Genomic DNA, 25,050 nt, shown 5'->3' on the forward strand with positions numbered 1-25,050 from the left:
ATCTTTTAAAACAAATGTACCTGTAAACGAATTTTTGATGGACCTTCAATTTTACGCTCATTCAGCCTATTTAACTCATTATTGAGAACCATTTCAATATTTTGAAGTAAAACTGGCTTATTTTTATTTGGGTAAATTCTTTCAAAGGTATAGGAGAGATACCTGTGGGCAACATATCAATATGACCCTTATTGTCTTTGACTACAGTCTAAATATCAAAATATTTATATATTGTATTTAAACATTATTATGAAACTCAATGTTGGATTAATTTATTTATTTACTAAAATAAAAACTTTTAATACTAAAATGTTTTGAGAAACTGGAACCATTCTTTTTTGTGTCGTTACATCTGAAAATTATATAAAGAAAAATCTATTTATAACTTTAACAAGTAAATTTTAAAACGAATTTTGAAAAGCCAATGCTATTATATGTTTTTAAAACTCAAATTTTGAAATCAATTTTTTCTGATAATACTATTTTATTTTATTAACATTAGGCTGTATGCGTGTGTAAAAAAATTAAAAAGTTTAGGAAGATGAGGGTCTTGAACCATAGATCTTCATTTACGAAGTCAACGCCTAATCCAAATATGCTAAACGCGCATATAAGTATAAAAACAATCAATATACTTATTTATAAAATTTTTACTTTTTTTTAATGCAAAAAATAAAGTTAATAAAAATTAAATAAATTAATTGACTTATTGCAAAACTAATTTTTGAATACTATATTGCAATCAAGCAAGAGTATGTCTGCAAAATTTGAAGAAAATCTATTATCAAGAAGTGACTAAAAAATTGATTGCAAGTTTTGATGCTTACAGACAAACAAACAAACAGACAGAGACGGCGAGCTAATAAAAACATTTGAAATAGTAAGCAACTAAATACCAACAAATACCAACTAATTACCAATGCACTTTTCTATTTCATTTCCAGCATACTTGGGCATGGCCTCTGTAAAAAGAAAAAAAAATAACATAAGAAAGTTTAGAATAATATTTCATGTTAGCTTTCACACACTTAATTAAATAACAACAACAACAAAAACTTTTTATGATATATTTATGATATATTTATTATATAAAGTATAGTTTCAACACTGAAACTAATAATTCAAATAAGTCTAATAAAACTAAAAACCCAAGGTGAATTTTAAAAAAGAAAAAAAGAAAAAGATTTATTTCTTTATAGCAACAATAATTTTTATCAAATTTGTCTTGCGAAATGGCATCTTCTTCCCTGTTCCATGCAAATTAAAATTCGACATTAACTTGTTTGTCATTAGTCTAGGTAGTAAATTGAATAATTAATAGATAACATAAATTTCACTATACATTCATAGCGGATAGGCTAGGGAAATTTTATCCCTTTACTTCAGCATTTTTAAATTTTACCTAATGAAAACTATTATGGGCTATTAAATATGGGAATAAAAGAAGTGTCAGCTATAAACTCAAATTCATAAAACATAATTATGTTTTTCATTTCATATACTTTAGGTAGAGCAAAATTTTACAGACAAACAATATAATTAAGAAAATAAACAATGCAAAATTTTTCCAGATACATACTTTAAAAGAATTGCTTTAACATTTGCATAGCACGTGACACCACCCATTTTAGAAAGTTGGGTTCACTAAAAAAAATAATTATTCCGTTATTTAATGTTAAGGATGAATGATAGTATACCTTCCTTATAAACATAGCTTATAAAGTTTAAAATTCCTTATAAGATTCTAAAAATCACCAAAAGTTCTATAACAGGGAAATCTGGAAATTGCCTTTATTTAATTAAAACTAAAACCTACCAAACTAGTATATTGACAATTTTCATTTAATCCATTATCAAACTCATGAAAATTTTCCAAATCAGACATTTGATATATAAAATATGTTGAATTGAGTAATTTGTCTTGGTTGCCTTGTTTCTTAGTTTCTTCTAAAATTTCTTCTAATTTGTGAAGAACCTTATACTGAAATTCTGTAAAATTGAAAAAAAAGTCAATAATTAACAGAACAAAAGAAAATTTCATTTTATATCAAAAGTTGTGGTTGCATATCATAGCTTCACATAATCTTTATACATTAATATTTATTATTAAATTATGAAATATTATAATAAATAAGTAAAATATGAAAACTTTTAACATAAATTAGAATAACATTTTAACATTAATAGACATAAGTACTTTTAAAAACTTTTTAAAAGTATGCATAAGTAACCATAAGTACTTTTAAAAATAAATTATTACATACTTGCTTCAGTTAATGGAAACTTGTTTAATGCTATATTTGAAGTTTTTCTACTTTCTTGTTGAGCTCTTTGTGATACATATGTATTTGCACTAAATGTAGAATTAGACTGTGATAATAAGGATGTCTTTAAAATTCTTCAAGGTATTTTTGATTGTAGTGGATGCCGAAGAAATGGGTGTAAGATTTTATGAGATATGGTCTTTTCTTGTTGGGTAGAAGATAAAAACAATGAGGATTGTGATGCAGTTGGCGATATAGTAGACAAAGAATCAATCAAAGCGAAGGGAGTTTTAAACGGTTGTTGGTAATTGCGATTGTATGATTGGAGAAACACATTTCCTTTTAACAGCTACTGGGTCTAAAATACATAAACAGTAAAATGTTATGTACAATAAAATGCAATATGTTTATACTAAACAAAGTACTTACGTTTTTTTGGATTATGTAACTCTTCATTTTCTTCGTCAGATGTGAAATCAAAGCCATCACATAAACTTTTGTCATCTATGAACGAATGTAAAATAAGTTCATTTAATAAGTACATGAAAGCCAAAAAATGATAATAAAAAAAAGTAATACCTGATTGAATCTTAACTTTTATAATTGGATATTTAATCCAGTCGTCCTTCGGCGGCCATTGCTGCAAGCAAGCTCTAACAACATTAATGCCTATCGGCCAACAAACATTATTTTCTACAATCCAGAGGGTAGGAATGGTCATTTCCTCTTCCCTTATTAACTCCTTCCATACCACTCTTGACCATGACATACTTTTAACTTTTAAACTTTTAGCAATAAATAAACAAAGATATAAGCAATACAAAATAAAGATAATATGCATTATTGTGCAACTGTATTGAACTCGATTGCAAACTTTAATAATATACAATCAAACAGCATAATGGCAGATCAGTTTTAAACTGTTGCTTAAATTTAGTATCAAAGTAATGATAAGGATTGAATAAGGTTAAATAAGGTTAAAATGAAATAAATATAACAATAAAATACCATATAAATACAATACCAACTTATTTACATTTGGACAATGTTTTTATACCTTCAAATTACTATACAACTTGTATTATTAAAAAATAGTCTTATGTTAACAATTATGCAAAATGAGAATAAATAAGAAGTATGAATAAAGAATTATATAATAATTATATTTTATATTGTATTTCATATATATATATATATATATATATATATATATATATATATATATATATATATATATATATATATATATATACATTTCAACAATAATTATATAACTGATATTGCAGACATTAGTCAGCGATATGACGTCACGCTGATTTAGGTGTAGGCGAGGGCTTCAGTACATACATCGACTGATTTAGGGGGAACTCGCAAGGGAGTTGATAACACATCGAAGGGTTTGGGTTAGGGCAGGGATCAATTTGTTTTCATTATTCTTCTTTTTCCCTCTTCTTTTTCTACTAAATGTTAAAAAAATAAATAAATAAGGGAAGCAATTTTATCACGTTTTGCTTACCAATACATCCAGATGTAAATATATATATATATATATATATATATATATATATATATATATATATATATATATATATATATATATATATATATATATATGTATATATATATATATATATATATATATATATATATATATATATATATATATATATATATATATATATATATATGTGTGTGTATTATATATGTATATATATATAATAAAGAAATATGTTAATATGAGTAAATAAGAAACAAAAAAACTATAAAATTTACAACTAGAGATAAATTTATTCAACATAAATGAACTTTTCAGTTTCTGCTTCGTGCATAACAGGAAATATGGCGAGCCCCCTGCGTTTTTGAAGACAAACACACTTTTTTTTCAAGTCACTTTTGGAAATGAGTTTTTTTTCAACTTTTCCGTAGTTTCCTTCCACTAACAGTGCTATATTAAACCTTAATGATGGAACTGGTTTGACATATAAATTAAAAAGATACCTTTGAAAATGAAAAGTTTTATCATTTTCATTTTCTGTCACAAAAGAAACTGAATTGTCAGTAAGAAGGAAGCATCTGTCTTTTTTATTTTTCGATATTTTTGTAAATAAAGACTTATGTGAAACATGTTTAAAAAATTTTGAAATTCTACTTGTCTTTTACACACTTGTACAATAGGGTTACTTGAGTTGTTAACTGACTGCTTTAGTCTTTAAAAAAAATTTTCAAACGGAAAACAAGAAAAACTGTTAAGTGAGCAGCAATGATTAATACAATCATCAGCTAAATGAAGTAGGTTGTGTACATTATATACAGTAAAAGTTTCTCCGTAAATATACTTACATGAATAAACAAAATGTGCCATCATACTGCGAGCGTAAACTAAGTGAATGTTGCGAAACTGGTCTTTAGATGTCAACATGATACCAACAGAAGTGCTTAACAGAAGAAAATGCTCATATATCTATTCAGACACAACACCCTTTAATACAATAGGACCTAAATATATCAAAAAGTGCCGAAACTCTGTAGCTTTCCAACGATCTAGAAATTGAAGACTTCTTGGTTGACGAGCAAATTCACTGGGCATACTTCCATTTAAACAAGTTAATCTTCTGGAAATTTCAGCTATTTGGGATGCAGATATTTTTCCAACAAGCCCTTTCAGTAAATATTTTAAGATACGCTTTGTAACCCCCAAACAAACCAAATGCATATAATCTAAAACAAAAGAATTAATACAGGGAATGCCAATATTCACAAGTGGAGAAACAGCTTTTTGATGATCAAGATAGCCATAGTTTTGGAAAGTCAACTCGTCCCTTTTATTGAAATCAATTTCATCATTGAAAACAACTCTTCCGTTATACGAGCCATGCACACAACACCTTTCACAAGAGTTGTACCCAGTGTGGCTTACAACACTCTTTAAATAGGCTCTAGCTGGAGCATCACAAATAAAAGCTTTAATTGTTAAACTAATATGAACTCCGTCAAAACTAATTCCACCTTCTTTAATTTCCATCCATTCCTTCACAAAATCTGATAGGAACTCTACCAAAGGGTCAGGTTTGCAATTTCCACAAAAATTCCAATAATAAAAACGTCTGAACTCTGAAACCTTTGGGTATTAACATTTCCATGGAATTAGTTTTAATTTGAGATGAAAAAAATGTCGTGTGGTTTAACAACTAAACTGCGCATAGTTAACCATAAAATTTTAAAATATAACAAGTTATTATAAACCGGGAATTGTAATTTTGTTTAGTTGCTTGTTTGTCCTGTATGTTTATTATAATTCATCACGCTTTCTGAATGTAATTAAGACGTCTTTCAAACGTCCTACGCAAGTCTGAAATATTTTTATTGGTTCCGAAATAGTTCCAGGATGTCCAAGACGCAAACTGAACATACATTGTACGTTTTCTGTACGTGCCTGTGCCGGCATGGAAAGTCCATTATAACTTATAAACTATGTAACATATAATATTTAAATGTAAATTTTAAATAAATTTATTATATTACGTCATTCATTTTTTATATAATTTTTTGCATTTAATTAATATTTTTTATAATATAGGAAATATAAACTATATAATATAGTTTATATAATATATTACAATATAATATATTATAATCGTTGAACAATATATTATATACAATTTGTACGCAATAAATTTGTGTGCATATTATATACATTTTATTACAGTGTATATAATATGCACACGCATTTAATGCATGGAAATCAAACTTTAAAAAAATATAATACATGTCCGAGCATAAGATACTATACAATGCATTACGGTGTATATACAGGAAACATTAATTAGTCGGACAAACAACGGATCGCTGTCAGGAAAATGAAGAAATAGGACATGATCTAAATCAAAACGTAGGTATTATTTTACTTAATAAGTATTATTACATCGCCAATATTTCGTTTTAATTATTCAGGATGCGTAAACAACAAAATATTTTATTTATTTATGCATCCTGGATAATCAAATAAAAAGGTAATGGAGTTTTTTAATCTTTAGAGCCGCCTGGTATTACATCTTCTTGTAGGTCACCCCATGGTGGAGTATCTAGGAGACGTAAAGCTGATACAAGTACTTGTAAACAAATTATTAAAAAAATGCGACGTCAGTCAGGTAAAGCTTATAAAAATTTGAAACAAGAACAAGTGCCAGAATAATCGATTGTAACGCTAAAAAGTTGCAGACACTGTAAATTCAAATGCTCTAATATATGACTGAGATTGAGCGCCATGTTAAATTGATAACTTTTGAACCTTAGATGATGACGGTAAAAAACATTTATATTCAAAAACTAACACAAATTTAGGGAAAAAAAGCTGTCTGACAACTGCTGGAAAAAACTCGAGAAGAAAAATATCTTATTATAATAGCTTCTTTATTTCTAATACACAGTATAGAGTTTGTAAACCCTACTATCTTTTAACATTAAACATCAGTAGCCAAAAAGTTTTTTACTTTCACAAATTTAATAAATGCTAAACTACTGGAACGCTAATTCAATCAAAATTTGGAAAACATGTGAAAAAAAAGCTTATCACGAGATTCTAAAAAAGTTGTAGAAGACCATATAAACTTTTTCCCAAGAATTTAGGCTCATACTTGGAGGATAAAAACACATAAAGAATATATGGAAGAATCATGCAATTTAGACAAACTGTATGATCTTTTAAAAATATATTGTGATGAAAATAACTATACACCAGTAAAAGTAGAAATGTATTTTTATATCTTCAGTTACAAATTCTAAATAGAATTTCAAAAACCATAGTAAGATTTATGTGACACATGCTATAAATGTTGCAACATTATTAATGCAAGCAATTAGCAGGTAGATAGTTATGATAAAACTGCAGCTGTTTGTATTAATCTTAAAAATGTTTTAGTTTGCCTTAAGGTGATGTAAGAAACTTTTAATACAAACGGAAACATTCAAGTTATAGCTTAACTGGTCATTGTTTGCTTAACAAAAAAGGTTATGGCACCCTTAGGCATGAAGCTTTGGCTGGTCGTGGAGAAAATTATCTAACTCGTGCCATGGGTGACCTTGACATAAATTAGTTCATAATTTGGTTTGATTTATGTGTACCGCAACAGTTTCGTGTCAGCAGCTTTGCTTGACATTATTATACAGTACCCGCTGGTAAAAGTCATTTAACAGAAGTTCTGCAAGCCAGGTCACTCCAGCATTCAAAAAGGTGATAACATTCAAAGTCAAATTGGAAAATTTCTCTCTCCGGCAGTAATATTTAGTCTTCTTGGACTAAAAGTAGCTATTAGAAATGTAAACCTTAAAAAATCATCTTACATTTACAAAATCCAATAAAAGATGTAAAGAATTTTTCATTTGTTTCTGGATTGTCAAGTTATAAGTTAGTGCCTTATACAAGAGTTCAATAACATACTTATCAAAATGCCATACCATATTTTTTTTAAACCTCGTGTTTAGAAAACTATTTACAAAGTCGTATAAATAAGTCTGTAAAGCGATCAACATCAAGCATTACTTCCAAATAGTCTAATTGCCTAACTAGTCAGAATATTTTGCTAAATAGTCTTATTGCCTAATTAGTCAAAATAATTTGTATTTAACAGAATTTGTAGGAGGTTAGACAGTTTCCTAGTAATATTAGCTGGTTTTTTTCTCTCTGGTAATCAAAGTAATGTTTAAGTTTACGCGAAATTCTCCCTGATCTTGTGATAGTTATATTGCGGTTTGTTGATTTAACGTATTTATTCTTTCGATTACTGTTTGCGTATTTCGACAGTTTTCATTTACCCATAAGCACGTCTTTTGATTCATTAGTATCGCTTTCATTATCTGATAAACTAACATTTCTATCTACCTCTTCCTTTTGTTAGATATCTTCTGTTTCTTCTAATAACATTTTTATTTATGGTTTTTACATTAAAACTTAGTAGTTGTTGGCTCTCAACAACTTTTCATGGTCTCCGTTTATTTCCATTATTGATATGAACACAGTCTACCTCGCCTATAATTTCTAATTTTTTCGTTTTTTGTTTTATTGTTTACTCTCTAAATTTTGAATTATTTCACGATTGCTTTTAAATTTATTTACGTCAATTGGATTTACTTGAAAAAGTGACAGAGACATTGCAAATGTTGATCTCAATCTTGTTTCATTGATGAGTTGAGCAGGTAATGCAAATCTTAACATGAGTATTTTTTCTCTTGTAGAGCTATGTACCGATATTGTTTTTTTTTTATTAAACCTCTTTTTTTTTTTAAATATATTTCTTTGATAAGTGTCAGTTGATCCTTAAACAATTAATAATGTTTTACAGAGTCGTCAACCATTCTTTTATCATGCGTTCATCCATATGTTATGCAATTCGCTACTAGATTTGACGTAATGTCTTTGAGAGCATTTATTATAAATGTTTGAGGTTTTCTTCTAATGGTAAACAGTTTGCATAGACTATATGCACTTGGGCGGTCATTTCATTTTCCGGGATATCTTCTTCCGTTTAATTAGAAATCAATAAAATATATATATATATATATATATATATATATATATATATATATATATATATATATATATATATATATGTTTATATATATATATATATATATATATATATATATATATATATATATATATATATATATATATATATATATATATATATATATATATATATATATATATATATATATATATATATATATATATATATATATATATATATATATATATATATATATATATATAACAAAGGTTCCTATCAAGTGAAATTAATATTGAAGATAAGTTGCACATTGCAACACCTAGTGGAATGATGTCCGCACTCTCTATGCCAACTTTCTAACTCAATTTTTCAAACTTCTCTCAAATGTTTTTCATTCTTTTAAAAATCACTTACTGTATCATAGGGGTTATGATGCTCTTTAGTGAGCTAAACTTGTCTTTGTGGGCCTTAGTATGTGGCCTCTATGTGGCAATTATTCGGAGGAGTATAAACCACATGGAGGATAAACGCATGGAAAGAAGGTATATATTAAATAAAATGTATGTTAGAGGTATTTTTTATTTACTTTTTGTAGTGCAGTCTTTTTAAATAAAATTACTTAATTTTTCTTGTTATCTCATCTAAAATTAATTAAAACAGTGGTTCTTGACAAAGTTATGGTTAGAATAGAAACTTTGATGTTAGTAATTGTTAAATTATTATTTGATTATTTATTTGTATTTACATATAATTATTTCATATTGAACAAATTTGAATGTAACTTTTGAAATAAAACACTACTATTGAAAGTTTTCCTTAGATTCATACTTTTGTTCCGGTTTCAAGTCAACCTTGAATTTCAAATGTACCTACATCTAAATCTTTGGTGCTAGACTGGATGACTGGATTGATGTTTCCAAAGTTTTCTGTAAAAGCTGCTAGCTAAAATAATGGTATTATTCCACAAAGCGTTTCTTATTTGCCAAAACACGAAAATACAATGATCAGGGTCATTTATGAAAGTATGCTTTCATACTTGTTTATAAAAAATCTACAAAAATCCATATTTTAATATTACTAGTAATGTATTCTTTAACTTTATATACTCCTACTATACTCTTTCCTAAATTACTGCATCCTGATTATCTGCAACTGTACGCTTTACATGCTCGCTCTACATACAACTTTTTAATATTTTCAACGTATTTTTATTTCTTTTTTTTTCTTTTTACTGTAAATAATGATTTATTAATTTGTTCTCACTATTTCGTAAATTGCAAACATGAATCTTGAAAAAGGAAACAAAATCGAAAGAATCCTTGTAAAAAACATTATGTCAGTTTACAGAGTTTACAACAGTATGTATACTCTGTTAGATAAATTAGATAACTGTCTATTTGCTGAATAAACGGAGTTTTTTTGTTAATTTGAACTGAAAAATTGAATAACGAAGACCGTGAACTTTACGGAAAAAGTTCTATATCTTTCTTAACGGACTTTTTCCGTTAATTTTTATAGGGAAAGTGCTGTCACTTTGCTGCCGGAATTTCTCCGTTATCGACGGCGAATTTTTTATCCGTGTAAATCTAGTTATATAATGTAGTCCTTAATAATAAAAAAAGTTTACACATATAAACAATGCAGGTATTATTCAAGATGTAAAACATTTTGTAGTGGAAACTTTTGTCATTTTTCTGACTAAAGAAAAACTTTGTTTATGGCAACAGCTAAATTGTAACGATGACCGCGTCCCAAGGAAAGCTATGCTCATTGATGTTGTCAGCAGTTGCTCGAGAACAATTAGAATTTTTTAATAACGGGTAAACCATATAATAAAACAACTTTGAATTCAAAACGCTAACCTGTGGTGCTCCACTAAGAATGCAGAGTGGTTCGGACAGTGAGTTTCCGACTAAAACTCGTTGATTTCTATTCGAGAGAAATGCTGAGATCTATTACCTTCTGCTGAGATTTATTACCTTCTACTGAGATTATTTACCTATTCCACACATGGCAAGTTTTCTTGAGAGTTTTTTTTTTGTATATACTTATAACGTATATTACATGGTGTTTGTTGTTATAAACGTACAAACGTCTTTTAAAATTAGAAGATGTTATTGTTTGTGTTTTTATTTTATTATTATTCTTTTTTTTTAATACTTGTTTAGTATTTATATATTAGGACACAATGTAAATAAAAAATCTACTAATAACGCAAAATGGACTACTTTCCCAAAAACATATCCTTGTTAAACATATTTTCCCGGTTAACCAATTTTGAAACAAATTAACCATTGAAATTAAATACTTGAAATTATGACGAAACAGATAAATTAGGGGATGCAATATAGTTAACCCTTATAGAAGTAAGTTAACCCGTTTTTATACGTATATTATATAGGGATAGACGGGAACCCTCAGAAATTTAAGAAAAAATAGACTGTACACAAGTACTAACAGAAAACAAAGTGTCAAAAGGCTTTTTTAAAAGTAAAAAAATTTATCTATTGAATAGACGCATCCTGTAATGTAATTTGGAAATTATAAATTGTAAAGAACAAGTAGTTTAAAATATGAATTCTCAATCATATCAAGCTATGAAAGATTTATAAAATGACCAAATATCAATGTTTTTCAGAAAAAAATAGAAGTATCAAAACTTCAGCTAATTTAAAATCTACGGATGAAACTTTAATATGGGGTAAAAGTTTAAAATACTTGCCACAGTTCACTATTAAAAAAAAAATGCTAAAATCAAAAATAGAGCCATAAAAAAGCTTTAGAAAAAGGAAAAATTTTTAAATCTGAACAATATATGTCAGCTGATAATATTAATACTTTGTGTAAATACTAACAGCTTATACAATTAATTACTTACTAGCAGAAAGCAACCCGTAATACGGGTTATGATCGGTCTGTTACATAATCAATATATAGTGGCTGTTTTCCACAGTTTAAAGTTGTGAAATCTATACTAAGACCTTTTTAGAAAAACGTCTTCAAATTGAAAAAATTAATTCAACTGTAAAATTAACATAAAAAGTTTGAGGTGGTAAGGTAATTGACCAATTATTTAACGTTATTTGAGTAATTTACAACTGACATGTCATGTCAATGTAAGGCAGAACCATTTTCCTCGACATTCCTAAGTTCAACACAATAGGTTTTTAGTTACTGACAAAAAAAAATAAAACTTCATTCTTTAAATTGACGAAAAACTAAAACTAAATTTGTGTAATATTTTTTAAACATGAACTTTAATTAATTAATAAGATTAAGTTGAAGTTAACTAATATTATACAGGAGTTATTAATTTTTTATTAAAAAAAATTCTTTTCTTAAAAACGTTAAATGCACACAACTAAATAAATTTATTAAAAATAACTAAGTTTATTATAAATAACTTAGCAATTGAGCACAAATGCCTTTTAAACAAAAAAATTTAACTTATAATCAAATGTCCGTATAAACAGTTTTAAAAAATATGTAAACTTTCATCTTTTATATTGCATTAATGCGTCCAATGACAAACCTAAAATAAAAATTGTAACAGATAGTAGACATAAAGAGAAAAAAAACAACTGGAAAACAATTTACCTGCTTTTCGGTAGCCTGTTGTCAAACTTGTTGCTGTCATGATGCAGCTTGTCGGTGATGTTTTATGACGTTATTTCATCTTGGCTTTTAGTAAACTTTAGTTTAATTTAAAAGACACTACAATAGATTTAAAACATTTTAATGAAAAAGCAAAATAACAAATGCTTCAAGGAGCCAAACTATAAACATTAAAGATAAAAAATCAAGTTGAGATATAAATAAACTGCATTTAAATAGCTAAATATATTGTCTTGGCTTATAGTTAATTTTAAAAGGAGTGTTTTCAATAAATTAAACTACTAGGTAATTTTTTTTAACAATAGAATGTAGCATCACTATAATATGATAATTGAGTAATGAATCAATTTAACTATATTGAAGTTTAATTAGTGAAAAACAAATAAAATTTTAACTGAAAAAAACCAAAAAAAATCAAATATACAACATAATATATTAATAAAAAAAAATCACCAACTACAAAAAAATAATTACAAATCAAATAAAATAAGTCACCGAAGAAAAAGCAGAAACAAAAAAAATATAAATATCTTCACTGATAGAACACATTTAAAACCTTTCGGTTGCTGTTTTCTGCGGTGTCTCCAAACACCTCGGTATGGATGAGCCCTCCATTTAAAAGATGGCTTATCCATACCGCCATTGCTACACCACTTATTGAAGGACCTCTCTGAGAGAGGCCCTGGGTGTTGGGAGCCATAACTTCTATATTGCTCAAAATACTCTATAAAGTCATTGAGAAGGTTATTTAATTTGAGTGTAAATACTCGAATAACCAAGTCGGGTTTAGAATTTGCTATCTGATCTGGATATAAATTTTCAGTTATGTCGCGCCATTTTGGGTTGCAAGTGAAAGTAATAAAAATATCTGGTTTACCATACCTTTTAATTATAGCTATATCATCTTCAAAGTTCTTGTTAAGTTCTAGGACTTCCGACTTAAGTTGATGGCAAAACTACAACATGCCCTGGTCTAACATTTTGATCATTTCCAAGATTGTTAACATGTTCGTGTAAGACATCATACTGCTCGCTTCCCAGTTTGTTTTGGTTATTTCTAATGAAAGTAAGGCGCTAGCCTTCGGTTTTAACATATGCATCAACAGCGTATTGCTGAAACAGTTTTTTGCCATAAAAGAGTGAAGAAAAAAACTTTCTTGCTGAAAGTTTATAATTATAATACTGAGAAAATGTAACATGATTTCTAACCAATGTAGCACGTTCAGGGTTGTGAACCAATTGATTATGCCAAACAAGATCACCCCTAAGAAAACATAGAGGATAAACTATAGGATCTAAGTTGGCAGACATACTTAATATAGTATTAAGAGGATAACCTATTGGGCAAATAACAACTTTCCTGGAAACAGGTGTTGCACCATCTTCATTATAGCAACGTCTATCTTGCCCTTCAAGTAAAGACATTTTTACAACTGACACTGAAAGACTTTCTAGAGCTGCTCGACGAATTTCTTCAGCTTCCACTTCAACCATGTTTTTAAATGCGAGAGCAAATGGGTTCTCTTCACTAATACGAGTTTAAAATTGAAAAGTTAAATCATTTAAGCAAAGGTCATTACCACGTTGTTGCATTCTAAAATTTACTGCTGCAAGTGGATCATAGATGCATAATTGACAATATGTCGGCGGAACATCTTGATTTGGTCTTAATTTACAAATACGATAAAAAACTTGACCACATATTCTAAAACATGGTGGCCCATGATTCATGGGTAAAACTACATTAACTTCAAATGAAGCAAAAGGAAGACAGGCATTATAATTTCTAATATATTTTAAAAAACTCAGATTGGCATTTCTATCTGCATAGTTTCATTTAAATAAATCTTCTAAATCTTGTGGAAATGATAAAGATTGCGATAAAACTACTTTTCCATTATGGCAACATAAAAAATGTGTTTCATCAGGAAATTTCTTAGCATCACAATGCTGACAAATATAATTCAATTCTCCTAAATAATTATAATATGGAATAGTATTACTTCTTGCTATACAATGCATTCTTTTGTATCTAGCAGCAGTTCTAGCATTTTTTTGATTATTAATTCCATCTCGCTAAAGTCTATTTCTTTCATTTCTGCTAGAATTATTTCTAATTCGTCTAACTAAACTCTCCTCATATGGGTTTGAATTATTGCTATTTGCCGAGCAGCATTTCTAGCATTTTGTTGATTATTAGTTTCATCTTGCCTGAGTCTATTTTTTTCATTTCTGAGACAATTATTTTCAATTCTTCTAACCAAGCTCTCCACATGTTGATTCGAATTATTTGCTGCTTGCCGAGAAGCATTTCTAGCATTTTGTCGATTATGAATTTCATCTCGCCTAAGCCTCTCTTTCATTTCTGCGACGATTAACTTGCCTATCAACATTTCCATTTCCTAAACTAATATCTGCTTCTAGCCTAATATCATCCATTTAAACTTCACTTTTAATTGAAAGTAGTAATAAAAAATCTTAAACGAATCCTGAAGATTTCAATCTTTCCTATGTAATTTTTTTTTTAACTCTAAATAGCTCACACAAATAACTTTTATATATAACAGGCTGTCATTTAAAATAAACTATACAATAATCTTATGACTTTAAAAAAATATATATATATCAGCTAGAGGGATGTTTGAAAAAAAATTAGCATAGCAAATAATAATAAAAAAAAATTATTAAAAACATGCAATTCTAATAATGCTAACGTACATACTGCTAACGAAGAAATACTAAAAAAAACGATTGATAAGATTAAATACTAAAGATTGATAAGATTAAATACTAAAAAAAACGATTGATAAGATTAAAAAATTCTAATAATGCTAACAACATACTGCTAACGAAGAAATACTAAAAAATACGTTGTAAACCCTTTTTTCCAAACTTAAATATTATTTCCTCAAAAAAAATTATTTGTAAACATTTTCAAAAAATTCACAAAACCTTACAACATTTTCTTCTTCTATTACCACATAAATACATCATCTGATAAATCTAAAATAAAAAATGTAACGAATAAGTAAATAAATAAGTAAACATTACAAACAAAAAATGAAAACCAATGCACCTTATAGAGAAAAGCTGTTGTGAATTACCAGAGTAGTAGTTGTAAAATATTATTATTTGATGTTAGCTTTTGCAAAATATTTTATGCTGGAACATCATGATTCTAAAATATTTATATCAAAATCATGCAGTAAACATTGCTAAAGAAAAAAGATCAAATTGAGATAAACATTGTATATATGGCAAAATAATTTGTTATAGCTTTTAGTGAATGATTAAAAGCAGTGATATTTAATAAAATGACCTATTTACCATTTTTAACAATAGACACCAACATGAAGATAAGCCAAACATCTATCAACTCAAATGATAACAAAAAAACATCACAGCAACAACACACAACAATATCACACACCATAAGTTAATATAATATGTATATAACATAACTTAAGTAAGATAACATTCATATATAACAGAACATAAGTAACAACATTAAGCAAAATACTATTAAAATACATAATTATGTCTTTTTAGAATAATTAATGCTAAAGGCTTGAAAACAGCTAAACCTAAAGCAGTTACAGTTTGACATTAAACACTATCGTGTAACCCTCTGTTATAAGTTATAAGTTGGCCGGCAAAGTTGAAAAATCTTGCTCTACACGTTTACCAAGTCACGGCACTTAGAAAACACGGAAACAACATAAAATAAAAATATGTACTAACTATAAACACAATAAATGTGTTCAAATATGTATATAAGGTTAAATATAAACCTTATACACATATTTAAACACATTTTTTAAAACAATTATATGACACATATTAACACATACACAAACAATAAAAAAACACTTTACATTATTATAAAAACACATTCATAAATCAACTATAAAGCACTTATTAAAATGCATATATGCAAACAATAAACTTGTACAAACAAAAATTTTAAAAATGACTTGAGAAAATTTAAAAAGATGCAAAGTTAACAAAATATATCTTTACAAATAATACTCTTTACCTTCTTTTTTTTTCATAGGAACTGCATCCTCATAACAAAATTTAACCATTACATACAATAACATGTGACATGCCATGTCAGAGTTGGCACTTACACAACTTTAGTTTATTTTTCTAAATTTTCTAAAAAAGAACAAAAACAGTTAATACCATCACAGAAATTTCAAAGTAGTAATAACCATTTTATGGAAATAGCATTAGTAAAACTTTAAATAACATCCATACCCCTATTTTCTTTCTAAAAAATAAAATAACAAAAATAAGGCTGCTAAAAGAAAAACTAAAACAAACAAAATAAAAACAATTTAAAAAATTAAAATCCTTTCTACTTTAAATCCTTTCTACTTTATCTAACAAAAATTTAAATCCTTTTTACTTTATCTAATAAAAATGTATATATAACTATTTTATATTCTTACTTCAATTTTAATATAATCTTAACGATGATTATTTATCTTTCAAAGCCTAGTAACTAATGAAACAACGTTAATCATTAAACATTAAACATCAAACGTTAAACGTTTCTGTTGCAATTATATTAAGATGATTACTGCAGTAGCGTTGCAGTTGTTAGAAGCTGATGTTTACATTTTAAATATGTTTATTTTATTTGATTTTTACTGTGTTTTATTGTGAAACCCTGTCTACTAACATATTAGACAGTGTACAAAAAATGATGTTATTAGAATCTAAATCTCTTCTAATATTGGAAGACATATTATTATAACACAAATGACAATTCTTTAATACTTAAATGATTTTTGAGATTAAGTAAATGAATAATCATTATAAACAATTAAAATCAAATAACCATTTTAGATCAGAGTTTTGTCCCTCTAATTTATATCATGTTTTAAATAAATAAGTTTAAATCAAAACAATCTTGTATATATTACATAATTCTGAAGCACAGGGGCATTACTCTTGGTTTTATTAGTTTTCAATTGATTTTATTGAATATCGTTCATATTTAGTTTGCATAGAACAGTTTTCAACTTTAGGCTTATACATTAACTTTTGTTAAAACATAACTATTAATGAATTAATGTACAGATTTTTATGGCAATGCAAGATTGAACTTTGCAGAACACTAAAATTCTGCTCTCGGAAAAAAAGGACACAAAAAATGATTAGCCAAAACAAAGATTGATGATACAAAATTTATGTATATCTTGGTGTAGATTCGGATTATTTTATTAATTATTTATCCTCAATCTCATATAATACAAAAAATAATAATAAATCTTGGGATTTACCTATAACTCTAAACTATGCAGAAATTCAATGTTTTCTCTGAGAAGTTGAATCAACAAAATTTATTAAATGGTTAGTTTTAGTTCAAAAGTCTTATTGTCTGATGATCGGAAATCTTTATTCATAGCTGTTACTTTTACAATTTTTTAAACATTTTTTTATATATTACGGTCAAAAAGTCAAAGTGTAAATGAACATTTCATTGTGCAATATTCAAAATTTGAAATCAACTTTTAGGAAAGAAAACATAATATTCATATGAGTGTATTGTTTTGACAGTTGCTGGTGGTTCAATATTCAATATACAAAGGTTTGTTGAGATTTATATAATAAGGTAGTACAATATTTTTATAGATGATATTACTTTTAAAAGTTGTATTGCTATTAATATTCAGAATAAAAATATTCAAAAAAAACTTATTTACAAGCATTGGAGAGGCACTGTTTTAACTTTTTTGTTTTACAGTGTTTTATTGAATTGTTTGAATTTTTTGTTTTCTGTGCAGCCTGTATCTCAAACGTTAACTAGAACTGTTTTGTGTAAGTGCAAGAAATTGAATGCACACCAGCAAATTCCATAATTCATAAAAGTATTAGCTGTCATGAACCATCGATACGGGTCGTAGTAAATGGACTTAAATAAACAGCAGAAAATCAATCAATTTAAAACTCTTGGCTTTTGGTTTGCAATTAACTTAGTATACTTTAAAACTATACTTATTTAATTTTAACATGGATGACAGTTACGTAATATTTCTTCCGGTGGTTTGGGATTCTTAAGGTTTTAACAAAAAAGACTTTAAAACCAATTTTTTTAATCCCTTCATTAAAATTTATTTAAAATCAAAAATACACAGAAAACGGGTTACGGTTCCTAGTAATGTCAAATAAGTTAGCTCGGTTTAATTTTATTTTATAGAAACTCTTTTGTAAAGAATACATCTATACAAAGAAATAATTTCGTAGAGAAAAAATATATAAACTTATGTGAGAAACAAATAATTTATTTCTTGAGATCAAATTAAAACTATTTTAGGTAAAAAATATTACAAAAGAACATATTGAACATAAAAAACTATTAAAAGAATTTATAAAAGCTACTTAAATATGACAATGTTTCATTATTCTATAGTTTTTAGTAAATGCTATGAAAATTGACGTAACTTTGTTATAGCTTTTAAAAAACAATCAACATTCAGATCATTTCTTAAATTATATTCTGTAGGAAAATTTCAAAAATCAGCCATAAAAGAAGAAACTCGATCTAAAAACGGAACAAAGTTATTAAAAAAAACAAAACTCTTATTACACATTAATATCAAATTAATTTAATTGAAAAATCTAAAATGTGAAGTAGATAAGAAACTTACTTTTCATTTTTCTCACTTTTAACACCTACGTGATGGTGAGCTAAGTCTATTGACATAAAACGTCCCAACAATAAATTAAATAGCATAAGATGTTACAGTAAAATCTAAATAAGTCACACCTCCCAGGGGCAAAAAAATTAGTTTTTTAAAGAATGTTTGAGTTAATGGGTGTATAATCCATAAAAAAAAGGTTCTAGTAGAACTTCAAAACTAATTTTAAAATTGAGGGTTATTGGGTTATTCTTAGTTTGTTGTATCATTTTAACTACCAACAGCACACACTTTCAAACACATACATAAACATTTGAAAAAAATAAATCAATAACTTTGTATAAAACATATTAAAATTAACATATAATAAATAACATATATAACCTCATCATGAGACATAATACTACTTATTAAAAACCATTGCAAACATCACATTTTAAAAACGAAATATTATTTATGTAATATACATTCAATAACATACCTTGTAATGCACGTTTATCAAAGTTATACAACAAATTATTAAATGTCATGGTTTTGGAACGTGCTAAATGGAATTTAGTATGTGAAAACCAAGGCTCTTTGAGATTAACATTAAATTTATCAAATGTTGAACCGTGACTTTTTTTTTTGTCAATGAGTATTGTTAATAAAATTGTTTTTATTTAAATGATTTAACTTGATAGCATTAAAATTAATAGGACAAGTTGAAAAATAACACAAAAATTAATAAACCAAAAGTAAATTTGAAAAAAAAAACACAAAAAAATATTGAAAATGGCTTAAAAATTGGTTCTCCTTATACCTAAACAAGCAATAGAAGGCCCTCTGGGGTAAAAGACCAGGATGCAGGGAGCAATATGCTTTGAGTTCTTTCCACGATGAGTCCGAAAAAATGTATATATAAATTCAACTACACTGAGATATATAAATATATATATGTATGTATAAATGTATATATAAATACAACTATACTGAGAAAATACTTACAAAAAATCTATTATAAAAAAACTATAAATGCAATTAATCAATGTAATAAATCAAGTATTTGTGAGTACAACAACTTATTTATTATACTCGCTTATACTTGACTTATTACATTAACTGATTAAAGCGGAAGACACATCTGCAGCTATAATAAAATTAAAGGTACATAAAAGCAACCACTCAATGTAATATAAATTATTTATTGGCAAGTACAAAAACTTACTTATTATACTTGAAGATGCAGCAACTGAAACTACATTAAAAAATCCAACATATAACAAAACCAACCAATTAATGTAACAAAGCAAGTATAAGTGAGTTCAACAACTTCAGATCACTGTATAAAAAATATTTAGGTAAATACAACTAAAAATGTAGGTATATATATATATGTATGTATATATATATATATATATATATATATATATATATATATATATATATATATATATATATATATGTATATAATAATATATATATATATATATATATATATATATATATATATATATATATATATATATATATATTGATATATATATATACATTGATGTATATATATATATATATATATATATATATATATATATATATATATATATATATATATATATATATATATATATATATATATATATATATATATATATATATATATATATATATACTAAGTTGTCCCATAAGTTCGCGGACACTTGACGCTAATATTTTCAAACATAATTTTTTTTATGACGTTTGACTCAAATCAATTAATGATTGATATTATTTTGTAGTATTTTTATTCCTCTTTAAAATGGTGTATTGCTTTTTGTAATTGTGATTTAAAAATGTGTCTTTTTAGTTCTAAAATGACGGACGAAAAATATGAGATTCGCGTACTTTTGCGTCACTATTGGAAAAAAGGACTGAGTTCAAGAGATGCAACAGCTGAAATTTGCAATGTGGAAGGCGAGGGAATGGTCAAGAAAACCGCAGCGGCCAAATGGTTCAAGCGCTTTAACAACGGCGAAACCAGCCTTGCAGATCTACGCAGGTCAGCCCGTCCATCGACAGTAAACAATGAGGCGCTGCGCGAGCTGGTGGAGCAGCAACCACAAACTAGCACCCGCAGGTTGTCGGCAGAGCTCGGCCCTTCCAAGTCCACCATCGATCGCCACCTCCATCAAATCGGACTCGTCAATAGGCGCTACCGAGAAGTTCCTCACGAATCGACGCTTGCGCAGCAAAAACGACGCGTCTACACATGCACCCATCTGCTCGAAAACCCCAAGGACCTTCGTTTCTGGCGTCGAGTTGTTACTGGAGATGAAAAGTAAGTTTTCTTCCGTAACGCCAATAAGGCGAACGTTTGGATCCAGCCCGGCCAACCCGCTCTACAAGTCGCCAAACAGGATCGGTTCGTTCACAAGGTCATGTTGTGTGTTTGGTGGAATTTCGAGGGGATAATTCACTTTGAGCTTGTTCCAAATGGTCTTGCAGTAAACGCCGCACTCTACACTGAACAACTGGATCGTGTTTACGCCGCTCTCTCGGCTTGTTATCCTGCCTTGGTCAATCGAAAGCGCGCGCTCCTGCTACACGACAACGCTCCAGCACACACTGCCGTTCGCACCAAGGAAAAAATTTCGGAGTTGCCTGGAATTGAAGTTCTTCCTCATCCTGCATACAGTCCGGACCTTGCGCCATCCGACTACCACCTGTTCCGTTCGATGGCTCACTTTCTTCGCGGTAGGACCTTCGATTCTTTGGAGGAGGTCGAAAACGGGTGTAGAGAGTTTTTCGCCTCCAAACCGGCGGAATGGTATCGTCGCGGAATTGAGCAATTGGCGCAAAGATGGACGAAAGCTGTAGAAAGCAATGGAATTTACTTTGAAGAATAATTGTTAATAAATATTAAGTTACAATGAAATAAAGTTTTGTCGCAAAGTGCCCGCGAACTTATGGGACACCCTAGTATATATATATATAGGTAAGTACAACTGTACCAATCAACTGTACTGATGGAAATCTCCAAAATATATCAATATTTATTATTAAAAGCAATTAACTCTGTAAAAACAATCGACCAAAGAAATAAGTCAAGTATAAGTGAATACAACAACTTACTTGTAACAGAAGCAGCAGCAGCTAGAAATAAATTAAAGAAACTTAATAATGCAATAAAACAAATCAATCAATAAATAAAAAAAACTTAAAAATGCAATAAAACCAGTTAATCTATGTAATAATATGGAACGCCAAAGCTGCCTTAAGTGCGTTAAGTTCATCATGCGATGTCCTCACTACGATGTTTGCTGTGATTATTGCATTATACGTTGTGGTGATTAAATTTTATGCTGCGCTACCTACATTATACGCTGCGTTAACTACATTATACACTGCACTGACTACATTATACGCTGTGCTGACTACATTATATGATGTGCTAATGCATTATATGATGTGCTACTAGATTATATGATGCGTTCATCACATTATATGATGTAGTACTGCATTATATGAAGTGCTTCTACATTGTGGCTTATGCTCACTCTATTATATGATGCACTCATTGCTTTATATGATGTGCTCACTGCATTATGTGGTCATTCTTTATACGGAGGAGATTTAAAGGAGGGTGAAATCTAGAAAAGAGGGGTTTTTATAAAATGTATTTAAATTTTAAAAATGGCATACTTTGTCGCAGATAATGAGATAGTTTATGTTTTAACAAATATTGGTTTACAAAATCTCATTAACGGATTTAAAACAAAAAGATTTGATATTTTGTCAGTTTTAGCTGCATCTGATGAGGAGCTATCTAGACTTGGAGTTATCACACTTGGTGATAAAATCAGACTTAGAGACTCTTGTAGAAACAAGCAGCAACAGCAAGCAAGAAAATGTACCTTGTCATTGACAGACGATGTAAATCAAAATGAAAACTTCACTTTTTTACCAGCATTAAATCTCGGAAAATTTCAAGCAAGGGTATCTGAAAGAGATCATTTGTTCAGAGGAAGAAGAATGAGAGGGAGTAAAGGTATTTTTCAAGAATATTAAGTTAAAACTTTGTAGAATTTGTAACTAGTTACATATAGTGACTTTAGTTAACTATAAATTAACAAAAAAAAAATTAGTTTAATAAAAGTTATTATTTAACAAATTCATTGAATTTTTAAATTGGCTAACACTGACAGCGTCTATTGCAATAGACACTGTTTACAATATTGTCAATAATAACATTAATGTATTGTTAACATTTTGAATAATCAAAAACAAGTAACATGTTACTTGTTTTTGATTATTTAAATTGTTAACTGTGACTTGTTTTTGATTAATCATATTGTCCATCTTTCAAGTTCATTTGATAAATTTACTTGTAATATTTAAAAATTTTGCAGTTAATATTTTTTCATGTTAAATTTCGAAAGTTTATAATAAGAATAACCTCTTGAAAAAAAAAAAAGAAAAAAACTTTAACAATAAAGTTTTATTATTAGAATTTAAAAATTGTCTATAAAAGCTACAAACATTGTGTTTTAACAAATTATTATATATTCTTAGTTTTTTAATTAACATCTAATTGTCAAATATTTATTTTACGCTTGTGTAAATGATTTTGAGATTACATTTTATGTTTTTGATTTAAAACTATACACAGTTAGTAGAATAAACCTGAAAAAATATTTCTAATATAATAAGATGCTCGTCTCAAAGCAGAAGAAGAGAGGAGAAGAACTCGGACTGTTAATTTTATGTGTAAAAATTCCTACTACTGACCAAAAAATAGTTTTACAAAAAGCAGGCCTTGGGTATAAAAAAATTATGCTTGAAATAAATGACAATGAAGAAGCTGTTTACCGTAAAATTGTTGAAAATTCTCCACAAGTTAAAGAATCTGGTTGAATTGAGTTAATGGCTTGTTTCGCGAATTATCGAGATTTAGTATTATTAAACTGTAGTCTTGCTGCAAAAGAAATTAAATTAAGTATGGGCTGAGGCCAAGGAAAAGTGTATATTAGACCAATACAAAAGTCTTTGTCGACTATATCAATAAATGAAGAGCTTATAGTTACTTTAAAGAAGAAGTGTTTGAGTTGTGGGAAAGATTTCCTCTTAAATGAGTTAAGAAGTCACATACAGATTTGCTTTAATGTTAGCAGTGACGAAAATGGTGATGTTTTTGAACTTCCTCTGTTTTCTCCATTCAAAGACAATGACAATTGTAATAATTTAAGTAATAATTTTACGCAACAAAATTGTTTTTCAATGCAACCTTTACCCCAGTATGAGCTGCCAGAATATGAATCACTAAATGTGAATTTGTTTTTACCCATTTTGGAATCTAAACAAGACATAAATGAGAGTGATTTATCTATTTGTTCAATAAACAGTGATAAAAATGTAGATGTTTTTAAAGAAGATTTAGATACAAAGATAGAGAACATTATCCAATACTGTCATGAGAAAAATATTTCAGAAAATCCTGTTGAAATATTGCGATATATGCAAAAAAAGTTGATCACTGGAAGGCCTCTTGAAATCACAGACCTTGCTGTTTGTCCAGATGGAGAGACATCTTTTATTCTTGTTGATCGTTCAAATATATTGACGACTGCGTTCGAAGAGTTGCTGGATATTAAAAATAAATTGATTACTCTGGAAGTACAATTTTATAATGAGGTAACTCTTATAACATTAATTATATCATAAAAAATGATTTCATTTGTATAATAAATAGTTTTCGATGATTTGTTTTGATATAATAACTAGAAGAACAATTTTTTAAATGTTCATAAAATAAGGAGGCTAAAGATTTTGGAGGTCCCAGGAAAGAGTTCTTTGAAATTATTTTACGAAAGATTAGGGAAAAATATTTTGACAATGGAATGCTCGATTCATTCCCTGAAGATTATTATGCAGTTGGTTTAGCATTTGGTACGACTTTAATTATTCTAGCATTGTTTATTTGTTTATGTAAAAATTTATGTATAAACTATGCATGTGTAACATGCATTTAAATTTTTTATAAAACTAAAAAAAATATAT

General features: G+C 27.8%; 1 protein-coding gene across 1 annotated transcript; it reads left to right on the top strand.

Annotated features, from left to right (window-relative positions):
- The first annotated feature begins 20,867 nt into the window (after nucleotides 1-20,867).
- On the top strand, nucleotides 20,868-22,647 carry LOC136091767 (histone-lysine N-methyltransferase SETMAR-like). The gene is made up of 2 exons (XM_065819479.1): nucleotides 20,868-21,331; nucleotides 22,524-22,647. Exons 1-2 carry the CDS (start codon nucleotides 20,868-20,870, stop codon nucleotides 22,645-22,647), a joined length of 588 nt encoding a protein of 195 aa, XP_065675551.1.
- The last annotated feature ends 2,403 nt before the right edge of the window (nucleotides 22,648-25,050 follow it).

This window comes from Hydra vulgaris, chromosome 15 (assembly GCF_038396675.1).
Source record: "Hydra vulgaris chromosome 15, alternate assembly HydraT2T_AEP".
Classification (NCBI taxonomy): domain Eukaryota; kingdom Metazoa; phylum Cnidaria; class Hydrozoa; order Anthoathecata; family Hydridae; genus Hydra; species Hydra vulgaris.